The sequence below is a fragment of the Dreissena polymorpha genome, chromosome 13, assembly GCF_020536995.1.
Source record: "Dreissena polymorpha isolate Duluth1 chromosome 13, UMN_Dpol_1.0, whole genome shotgun sequence".
In the NCBI taxonomy this organism is placed as follows: Eukaryota; Metazoa; Mollusca; class Bivalvia; order Myida; family Dreissenidae; genus Dreissena; species Dreissena polymorpha.
The window spans coordinates 37011312-37023333 of NC_068367.1; the positions used below are offsets into that span (position 1 = coordinate 37011312).

Below are 12022 nucleotides of genomic sequence, written 5' to 3' on the forward strand. Positions count from 1 at the left end.
GCATCATTCGACATAAAAAGACATAAAAAGTTATTGTTAATTAGGTTGCGCATATGTCCGTACAAGATGCATTTGACAGGCTGATTTGTTTTGGTAGCACACAAAGAAATCCCCATGAAAATGCCCTCACACGTACATTTCATTTTGAATTCTGACTATCAAGGGTTAAACTAGTATTTCGGAAACAAAAGTTGCCGAAATTTTCCCTTACCGGAATGTAATCTTCGGCGACTAATGTTGAAATATTAACAGTGCAATAGTTGGTAACATGTTTATTATATCTGGCCGCATAGCATCATTTAAGCCTCTGTTAAGTTTGCTTATACACATACAGTAACGTAAAATATATTTAATTGGGTTATTGTCACCAATTTTTACGAGGATTGAGGCGGAAGGGGTGGGGTCAACGGTTAATTTCGTTTAATCTTAATAGGGTAAATCTATTGCTGTACATAGTTTTATTATATTATTTTATTATTTGATTTTAAGAATACGTATTTTATTCTAAGTAATGAGTACTGAAAGAAATACAATACATTAGAACGATAGCATGTTTATCAGCAAATAAACGATGATTATCATCATACATATTTATAATTGTTCATCTAATATATTTCATGTTTCTTCTAAGTATATGGTTTACAGAGCGATCATTAAATTTAAACTTCAAACGTAAATTTGCTATTTCATATTATTTCTTAGTATTTATCAAATAATAATGATTTAGTGCTAAATATATCCAAATGATTAAAATAATTTAATATCATCTTACTTGTGAGTATTCATCATATAATAATGATCATTAAGTGCTAAATATAAACATGTTTTTATTTATATTTGCATTTGTCATAGCCATATATTCAAGTGGCCGTTTCACAGATTTTGGCACGTATTGAAGTGTGTCATTAAATGCTTTCTATTGATAAATGTAAAAATTGGATCTTAAAAGCTCCAGTAAAAAAATCAAGAATAAAAGTTAAAAAAGAAAAAAAGTAACCCTCAACAGGACTCTAACCACTAATCCCAGGAGTCCTGGTGTAAAAAGTATCCCACTTAGCCCACTTGACCATCCGTACTCATGCTATCATCGAATGTATTTTTTAGTTATATAAGCAATCCTCGTAGTTTCCAAAAATATAACAACAACAGCATCACTTTCCAAATTATTCAATCGTTTCGCGTTTCAACGCTTTATAATTTTCAGGTTTCCACATCGTCACAAGATGCATATAATGGATATTTTAGAGCATGGTAAATGTTCAGTATCACTATTTCCTCACAAGTATCATAATTAAAAGGAAAAATTGCGAATCTGAAACAACTTTTTTTAATTTTTTTCAATTAACCAAAACGTGAAAAGGCCCCTTTAAATAATACAATACTGATATTAAAACGAACTTACATTTAAATCAGCGCACAATTTCAGGCATAAGTCCAATTTAAGGAAATCGTGAAAGCTAACGTATTAATCCTTACGAGTTCGGTTAAGTGTTCTGATACACATGTTTGCAACTTAAATTTGTTCAAATATCCGATACACATAAATTTGACCTCGATTTAAGACAAATTCATCGTGTCCACTCGACAGTGTTAATGTAAACATAATTATTTTTTCGATTTTTCCATTCTGTTTACTGGTTGCGCATTTATGTCTTGGATATTATAGTACATTTCATCCTCTGTAGAAGCTATTATATACAACACGTTTTCTAGAATAATGCGATTACATTTGTATATAAACATATAAACATATAATGTTAAAAAACGTAAGAAAACAATCTTAGTTAATATGCTTCATTATTACATACTATTATTCCATTAGGTCTTTTTATAAAGAATCTTTAAAATAAAAGATCCCTTCACAAAAAAAGTAATTGAATGATTGCTTTATATAATAAACAAATAGCCCGTTGCTATTCTAAAACTGTAATTCAAACAATTAAAATTGCAAATACTCCACCCGCGTTTTCGGAAACTTTAAATTTTCGGATATCCTCTTTCTAGACACAATAATTATTTTGTGTGATTATTATTTTTCGGACAGCCAGATTTTCCCCTATTCTTATTTACTCTTTAATTTTCGGACAGTTGCATTATTCAGAACTCATCTTACCGGGATTTGCGGTAATCACGGGACATATCACACCGTTGTCTCTAAAACCGATGAATACAGGCAGATGAATACAAGAAGTCATTGAAATTAACGTTTGCTTTATTTGAGTGAAAAGGCATGTGTCATCAATACAGCTAATGATTTCACCCGATTGGTTTAAGTAGTTACGCAGTTGAAAATAATTGGTAAGGAAACCAATCTGATAAAGATCTGCTTAATGTATTCACATTTGAAAACGTTTATTTTAATGGTGACTCTATTTTGTTTAGTTATTACATTTGGGAATATTATTTTGCATTAACATTTTTTTAAGTATTTGTAAATACCTGTGTTAATCTTTGTCCTTTTACTAGTGGCTATATCAAATCTTTTTTAATACACTAACACTTAACGACCGACTAACATTCTCAAATATCAATGATGAAACATCGTGTAAAATCGATCGGTGATTGACATGGGAACCGGTTAAAGAATTTAATCACAGTCAGGAAACATCGCAAATTATCTTCATGTACGTTGCCGACTAGTGCTTCATATCTTTGTATGTTTTTAATAGACAGTAGTTTTTTAATAGACAGTAGTTTTAAACGCATATATGTTTTTGCCAATTTTGCAATACCGCCATTTATCACAATTGATAATTGCACATTTCACTACGTTAACTACGCACACTTATTTACATTAGCAACAATACAATTTAAATCACTCCGAAGGCCTATCGAATCGGTTATGGATGTTGCTGAATGTTGCTGTTTGTCCACTATACCAAGGGCATATCGTGTTTTGAATAAAGAGTGTCATTACATATTTTATTCATATATTATTCTGATTGTGTATGCCTAAATTCCTGGATAAAAGTCAAAACAAAACAAAATACAAGTTAAACAATATGTTAAACAACTTTAAATTATTAATTAGTAGAGGAATTCTAATTGGTCGGAGGTTACTTTCGTTCATACTTAATGTAAAACGAGGAAGGAAGTAAATAATTCCTCATGGGTTATATACTAGTAATCAACGTCAATGGGTTATACTAGCAATCAACGTCAATGGGTTATACTAGTAATCAACGTCAATTGGTTATACTAGCAATCAACGTCAATGGGTTATACTAGCAATCAACGTCAATGGGTTATACTAGTAATCAACGTCAATTTACAGAGACGGTGGCGGCTTGTCCCTTCCTTTAACAATTGTCGTTGATTGATTAGTATTATACTACTCAAAATTTGCTTAAGATCAATTTTTATTTTTCACATTATCTTCAATTTAATTTAATTTAATTTAAATTGTTATTTTGCAGGTTTTGATATAACATGTATAAGGTGTGTTTTTTGTAATTTTATTTTTATGTATTGATTTATCATTGATGCGTGACGCTGGCTGAATCTAGCTAGGGGTGAACTTCAAATTACATATACTATAAAAAGTCATCCATAGCAAATTGTGAGTAGTATACTTAATTATATTTTCACTAAACAAAGTGAGTTTTAACGTCTCGGTCTTTCGTAATTATGTTTTCTTGGCCATATCTCAACTTTCCTTCTAAATCGGTGTCTTTTTGTTGCACCAAAATTACCTGTGTCTATCCAATAATGTTTTAGAACGTATCATGTACCATTGCATGTTTCCCGACATACGCTCTCATATTACCACTACAACAGGGGTTACAGTGTATATACTATCTGGGTACATCATTCAAGCTTCTGTTACATTTTCTTAAAAATATATATTGGACATAAAATACATTTAAATTGTGTTACTGTCACAAAAGTGTAGAGGGGGGGGGGTAAGAGACAGAGGTGGCAATTATTCGGAGATGATGTTTCCTTTAAAAGACAATAGTCTTTCCAGAATGCCAAAGCTTTGATTCATTTTAATGTCATTCAGATGTGTCTAAAGTGGCACAGTGCCGGTGCAGTTTACCCTCGAGAGTATGTGTTCATTCTTTTAATTCTTAACAAGTCAGTATGTTAAAACAAACAGAATGCCCTATTTTATATAACATGTTTTAAAATTATATGCAGATAGGCGTGTCATTGACTTAAAATGCATGCGTACCAATTGACGTGTACATACAATTTGTTTATATGTTCTGATGTCAATGATAAATACATGGTATTGTTAAAATACTCTCACAAATTATTCATAGAAACGGGCAGACACCAGAATATTGACAGAGATCAACGCAAATGTATATTATGTAACCTTAATGACATCGAGGATGAATTTCACTTTGTTCTTAAATGTCCTTATTATAATGATGTTAGGAATGCATTAATTCCGAACTATTATAGAATCCGGCCAAATATGTTCAAGTTTATTAAACTACTTAATAGCTCAAACAAAACTGTATTAAGAAAGCTAGCCATGTATTGTTTAACATGCTTTAAAATAAGAGAAAATGTCATATATATGTAGTGTTAAATACAAATACATTTTTACAAAAAAATAAGGTCAGAAATATGTAATTATACCTATATTTGTAAACCTATATGCATAACATTGTGTGACCACTGTGTATTAAACCCATCCATGTACCATTCTCACGAAATATGTTCACGAACTATGTTTATTTCGTGTTTATTTAGATTATTTATTCTTTAAAATGATGTGTGTTTTTGTGTGTACTTCAACGCATGCTGTTATTTATATGTATGTTAATGACGATGAGCTTCACATGCTTAAGTCAAAAATAAACTATTCTGTTCTGTTCTGTTCTGTTAAAATGAGCATGTATACATGTCATGCTTTCAATGAGAGTGTATTATTGTCAATTATCGAACAAGCAGCAGGGTAATTTAACCGGACGTCGCAAAGCATTATAATACTTACAACACAGAGATCTATGTTCTATATATTAAAATAAATATTTATAACATATAAATAAAACTTACCTTTACAATGAATTGATACGAATAAAAATGAAGAATGCATGAATACAGTATATGTACAAATATATGTTGTACACGTAGTATAAAATTGCGGAAACCAACATACTTCAATTATGTTATATACCAACAAGTAAATTATGAAGAATGTTAATTATCCAGTGAAAAATCGGTCAGGGCATCAAATGTCAGAATTCACAGAATTTTCCCTACATTTTTATCACATCTGCTATCAGCATTAATCGCTTTAAGCTGCCCCCACTGCCGTTATAATTACACCTTGCCATGCAGAGTTCATGATAAGGTTTGCAAATTTCAGACGCAACTTGTATTCCGGTATTTCTTGAAGTTTCAGATAATCTCATACAAATTTATCGAAGAATGTTTTAAGTTAACAGTTTTAATATATTTTCAACGCAGTTTCATCATATCATTTATAAATTAATTGTATGTAATAAGTATTTTTTTGTGAACCAATAAGCAATAAAACTGATTCTGGCAAATAAACAATGATTAATACTGCAGTTATTTTTTAGAGTTCCATCTAATTTGTTTCATGTTTCTAATAAATACATAGTTTCGAGCCCGTTCTTTTTTTAAATTTCAAACGTGGATAAACGCCTCGATATTACGCGAGGTTTTTCGGCGTCAGCTGAATACGCCAGCTTTTCACCTTAGCCTGACCTTTGTTAGCGTCCAATAGAATTCAAATAAAACTTCCCGCGGCCAAGTACAGATGAATACACTTCATTGACTGCATTGGCTGATTTGATAATACCACTAGAACATTGGAAACATGTCCGCGTTTTTGTAACACTGTTTTACTGCGTGTTCAGCATGAAACAGTTTTATCTCTAATAAAAAGGCTTTATAGATAGAACAGTTTTACACTCAATCTCGACATCAATACAGTTTGTGCGTACATCTTTTATTTTCAGAGGATTTTCAGCGCGAGAACGTTGTGTACTTAAAGGCCATGTTCTCATATTTAGTACTGACTTCCATATTCCTGTCAACATGTTATATGTAAAAGTATAAAGAGCAGTGGAAGCGATGCCTCACTTTAATGTGTTGCATTTCAACCCGCGAGGTATAAGGGGTCAGTTCGCGGTTAGTGTGTTTGAATGTCAGAGTTTATATACAGGTCAGACCTTCTGTGCTGTTCGGAGTTCGCGGTCAGTTATATAATAGTTATATAATAAAGACGCTATAGCGTGAACTAGGTGAACCAGAATTTTCTTTACCACCAGAAAGATGTGAAATGAAGATATCCAGCGATATCATTTTATGGCATGTCAATAATAGATTCTTAATGTGTTTTCAACAATACCATGATAAATATTATTTTTAATTAATTAACAAGAATTATTCCATCATATTTACTAATGTATTATTGCAGCATATTGACTAATGTATTAAGTATGAGCGCGATGATTCTCGATACTGTTAATAATCGAATCAAATACACGTAGCAATTCCCGATAAACCACTCAAACAGGTTTGTTCGAAGAACGCGCGTATACATATTTAAAATATGTACGGAGACTTCGCGTGTGGCCGGTTGACTTTGGTTTTCTTTTTTGTATCTATAGGTTTATGACCAGCAATATGTAATAATGTAAAATAAGCCGCGAAAACTCCGCGTAACATCCCGTACTGCGTTTGATGCAGCTAAAAACTGCACAGAAAAAGATATTAGCTATCCTTGATCTCATTCATTTAAATCTTTACCTTCCATAAACTCCAACCACAATCAACGCCGTATATCTTTTTTAAAGATATTTCTTGTTAGTAATACGATAGCTTGTTCAGTATTTGAAGTAAATCCATCAAGTATTGCATAAGAGGTAAAATTAGCGAAGTGGAACGTAATGAATACGCATATATTTTTGTTTCTATTCGAAAGTGCGTCCATCGTCCATGTAACAATTTACTTTGATATTGTTTTGAAACTGAAATGCATCTACTAGTTTGTTATCGATTTTAAACGGTTGAATACATATATGAAACAAACCTTTATTAAATAATTTTACATAATGCCTGTAGTATTATTCTCAACAAACTTTTGTTAAATTAAGTTTCAAAGTTTTAAACCATAACTAAGAATCTTAAATATAATCAGTTTTAATCAGTTTTAATCCGTTTTAATCCGTAGACAGCTCGGCAATGTACCGTAGACAGCTCGGCAATGTACCGTAGACAGCTCGGCAATGTACCGTCGACAGCTCGGCAATGTACAGTAAGTACGTGACGACCACTTATAAAATCAGACTGTTTGTAACCGGCAATTATTAAAAACATTGCATTCTTCGCAACTTGAACTGTTTTTTACGCCGTTTATTTCGGGCGATTCTCTAAAATCTCCGCTCGCAAAATGTCTTGCATTTTGAATTCTCGTATTTCACGACACGCGGACGTTTACCAGCGTAGACATTTCAATCGAACAATTAAATTTAGTTTAAACCTATTTATCGTTTTCTCACGCCACCCGTCATACACTTCAATATCATTTGATAGTAAATATCATGCTTGATAAAATAGCAGAATAATAAGTTCGTCCGTAAATACACACACACACACTCTACTGTAAACACCCTCACCTTCAATCACGTATTTGATTATTTAGTAAAGTGTGTATACAGACATAACAAGTTAAACAGAAAAATATTTGAAGCTCGCTCATGGAATACGGGACTTAATGCATGTGCGTAAAGTGTCGCCCCAGATAAGCCTGTGAAATCCGTACATGCTATTAAGGGATGACCATTCTATCGCTTATATGATATTTTTCGTTTAAATGAAGTAGTTTCGTTTAGAAGAGACTAATTTTAAACGAAACATTCTATTACAGCGGAGAGTTTCGTCCTAGATGAGCCTGCGCGGACTGACCATGCTATGAGCCTGTGCGGACTGACCATGCTATGAGCCTGTGCGGACTGACCATGCTATGAGCGTGTGCGGAATGAGCATGCTATGAGCCTGTGCGGACTGACCATGCTACGAGGCTGTGCGGACTGACCATGCTATGAGCCTGTGCGGACTGACCATGTTATGAGCCTGTTTGGACTGAACATGCTATGAGCCTGTGCGGACTGAACATGCTATGAGCCTGTGCGGACTAAACATGCTATGAGCCTGTGCGGACTGACCATGCTATGAGCCTGTGCGGACTGAACATGCTATGAGCCTGTGCGGACTGACCATGTTATGACCCTGTGCGGACTGACCATGTTATGACCCTGTGCGGACTGACCATGCTATGAGCCTGTGCGGACTGACCATGCTATGAGCCTGTGCGGACTGACCATGCTATGAGCCTGTGCGGACTGAACATGCTATGAGGCTGTGCGGACTGACCATGTTATGACCCTGTGCGGACTGAACATGCTATGACCCTGTGCGGACTGACCATGCTATGAGCCTGTGCGGACTGAACATGCTATGAGCCTGTGCGGACTGACCATGCTATGAGCCTGTGCGGACTGAACATGCTATGAGGCTGTGCGCACTGCACACGCTATTATCGGAAAACACTTTCATACAAACAGACATATCCGCAATATATTTGTATTGCATCCATTGCCAGTAACAATACAAACAGTTTCTCTATGTTCCAAACATTTTTGTTTACAAAATTGTACGTTCCTATGGGTTTTTTTTACCCAGTTCCGAACTGTTCAGCTGTTCCTGTAACTTTAAGGCCTTTATACGAACATTGTGTATATACGAACGTTCTATAAATTTCTCGACCATTCCATTCATTTTAATATATGCTGATAAGGCATTACGCAAACATTGATAAAACACTCACACATAACTCACTTTCTGCAACCAGTCCCAAGTAGCGAACATCTAGTTCCGCACATATGTCATCAAATGGCCTTTATTATTATATCCACTTGTTATAATGTTAAATATACAAGTCACTTGCACGTCAACTGTTAATAAATAATAATTTCCCTATTCCACTTACTAAATTGAGTCATTGAAAGATAACGCACGAATGCGCCTTGTTGCGCTATCAGTACACGACACTACAAAAATACATAAGAGAGTTCAACTGACGTAATGCTTTTAACGTCTAGTCGAGTGTTTATATGATTATCGTTCATAGATAAATTACTCCTCAGTCGATTGGTTGTTGGTTTAACACGGGCTGTGCGTTGTATACAGGACTAAGGCCACAACAAATTGATTAAGTGTGCGATGGATTCGCCGCACCTAAAAATCTTAAAACTAAATAAAAATATTTTTATTTTTATTTTGCGCCCGCAGCAAAAAATTTGCTGCGCACCTATTTATTAAATGATTTAGTTTTATTTAGCCTACGTATTTTACGACATAGGCCTAGAGTGTTATAACACTTTGCGTTATTAGATTGGTTTATGGTTAAAACAAATTGCAGCGTTCGTCTGTCTTGTCATGTCGGCAAAAGACACAAATGGAAATGTTAATTTTCCTCCGAGGCAATGAGTCATTGCATCAAAGATGATTTGAGTTATTTTATAATTTCAACCGGATCTACATCAGGATGTGAAATGTCGCCGGTATGCGTATGATTGGTAAAAATCTGCAAAAAGACTAGGATATGCTGGGTAAAATGGCCTTTGAATAAAAACAGACATCTATGAATTTGGGTTATGTAACAGTAAAAGTTTAAGACGTGTAAAATAATAGTATATAAATCTGAAAATATCCCACTAAACTAGGATGTACACCCTCAGTAATTTTATACCATACGAGAGCGAAGATGTTATGAAATACCTATCTCGTGTGAAGTATTTTCATTTTAACTCTGAATTTTGATGACAACAAGTCAGATATGTAGTTAAATATTTTATACGTATATTGTGTGACGTAATCTCATTAAAACTCTAGATAATAATAATAACAAGTCCGACACATTACATTTAACAGTAAAATATTTTTTAAAGTATCAAAAAAGTAAAGTTTACTGGTAAATAAAACTCCTTTATTCCGTATAAGGATTGTACGTTACCTGTGATTTTTTTCTGCCCATAATTACAGCCTCTTACCGGCCGTTTCCCAATGGCAAAAAGTAACAATTTTTCCCAATCGGACATTAATTTCCCCCAAAATATGCAAAACTTTTCCAATAAACTAAATAATTGGTTTATTGAGTATATTATACAGCAATTTAATTCCCCAGCACTTTATGATATAAATTTTAGAAATCATGCATTTATAAATAATTGGTTAACTGTAATTTTTAATCATTATCATATTTATAATGTTTACTTTTTCCCAATTGCATGGACTATCTTGCTTTTTCCCAATCCATAAGGCACAGGCTGTAAAATATAAAGCGAAAAAAATCACTGGTTACAGCAATGTGTGAAACAACGTCATTAAAACCAAAAAAATATGTTTGACCACACTGGTGGGTAATTATGTTTAAGAAAAATACAAACAATATAGATTTATGATATAACATGTTAGATTTTTATCACCCATAATTACTCATAAAGCGATTTTAATATTTATGTACATGTACATGCTTAGACAGTTTGTTAAAGGGATCTTTTCACGCTTTGGTAAATTGACAAAATTGAAAAAAGTTGTTTCAGATTCGCAAATTTTCGTTTTAGTTATGATATTTGTGAGGAAACAGTAATACTGAACATTTACCATGGTCTAATATAGCCATTATATGCATCTTTTGACGATTTTAAAACCTAAAAATTATAAAGCGTTGCAACGCGAAACGATTGAATAATTTGGAGAGTTCTGTTTTTGTCGTTAAATTTTGTGAAACTACGAAGATTGCTTATATAAGGTATAAAATACTAAAGGATTTTGTACTCGGCGGAATAGCTCAGTAGGCTAAAGCGTTTTTACTTCAGGACTCTGGCAGGACTCCAGGAATCACTGGTTCGAAACCTGGTCCGGGCAATGTTCTTTTCCTTTTTTTAATTTTATTCTTGATTTTTTACTGGAGCTTTTACAATCCAATGTTTACATTTATCGATATAAAGCATTTAATGAATAAGTTAAAAAATGCCAAAATCTGTGAAAAGGCCCCTTTAAAGCCAGTGCCTTTTGGCTTCGGAAAATAAGCATGATAAACCGAAAAATCGGGAAAAATAGCCGCTAAGCCATACAATTGAGAAAAATGAAGAATAATTAATATGATTAGAAATACAATTGTTTTTAAGTGCATGTTTGAGTGCATTTTTTAATTTATATTGCGATTAATGAAGGTCAGCTGAGTTGATTTACTACTTGTAAACCTACAATTAGCTTATTATTCCCACGCTTTTTAGCTCACTTGAGCACAACGTGCTCATGGTGAGCTTTTGTGATCGCTTTTTGTCCGTCGTCCGTTGTGCGTTGTGCGGCGTCAACATTTGCCTTTTTAACTCTAGAGGCCACATTTATTGTCCAATCTTCATGAATTTTGGTCAGAAGATTGGTTTTAATGATATCTTGGATGAGTTCGAAAATGGTTACTTTTGCTTGAAAAACATGGCTGCCAAGAGTCGGGGCATTTTTCCTTATATGGTTATATATGGCTATAGTAAAATCTTGTTAACACTCTAGAGGCCACATTTATTGTCTGATCTTAATAAAACTTGGTCAGAAGATTCATCCCAATAATATCTTGGATGAGATCAAAAATGATTCCGGTTGATTGAAAAACATGGCCGCAAGGGGGTGGGGCATTTTTTCCTTATATGGCTATAGTTAAACCTTGTTAACACTCTAGAGGCCACATTTATTTTCCAATCTTCATGAAACTTGCTCAGAAGATTTGTCCCACTGATATCTTGGATGAGTTAAAAAATGATAACCTTTGCTTGAAAAACTTTGCTGCCAAGGGGCGGGGCATTTTTCCTTATATGGCTATATATGGCTATAGTAAAATCTTGTTAACACTCTAGAGGCCCCATTTATTGTCCAATCTTCATGAAACTTGGTCAGAAGATTCATCCCATTAATATCTTGGACGAGTTTGAAATTGATGCCGGTTGGTTTAAAAACATGGCCGCCTGGGGTC

The 12022-nt window shown here is 33.7% G+C and overlaps 1 protein-coding gene across 6 annotated transcripts in view; it reads right to left on the reverse strand.

Annotated features, from left to right (window-relative positions):
* Nucleotides 1-12022, reverse strand: part of LOC127854870 (uncharacterized) — a 39975-nt gene that overhangs the window by 12767 nt on the left and 15186 nt on the right. Inside the window, exon 1 of one of the 6 annotated variants that reach the window (XM_052389959.1) lies at nt 8827-9067. The exons of 3 other annotated variants lie outside the window; for them this stretch is intronic. In XM_052389959.1, coding sequence (XP_052245919.1) covers nt 8827-8856 — 30 coding nt within the window. In that variant the 5' untranslated portion in view covers nt 8857-9067. Of the gene's footprint in view, nt 1-8413; nt 8632-8815; nt 9068-12022 lie in introns of those variants that run through there. 2 more of the 6 variants (XM_052389961.1, XM_052389960.1) reach the window with 2 other exon arrangements.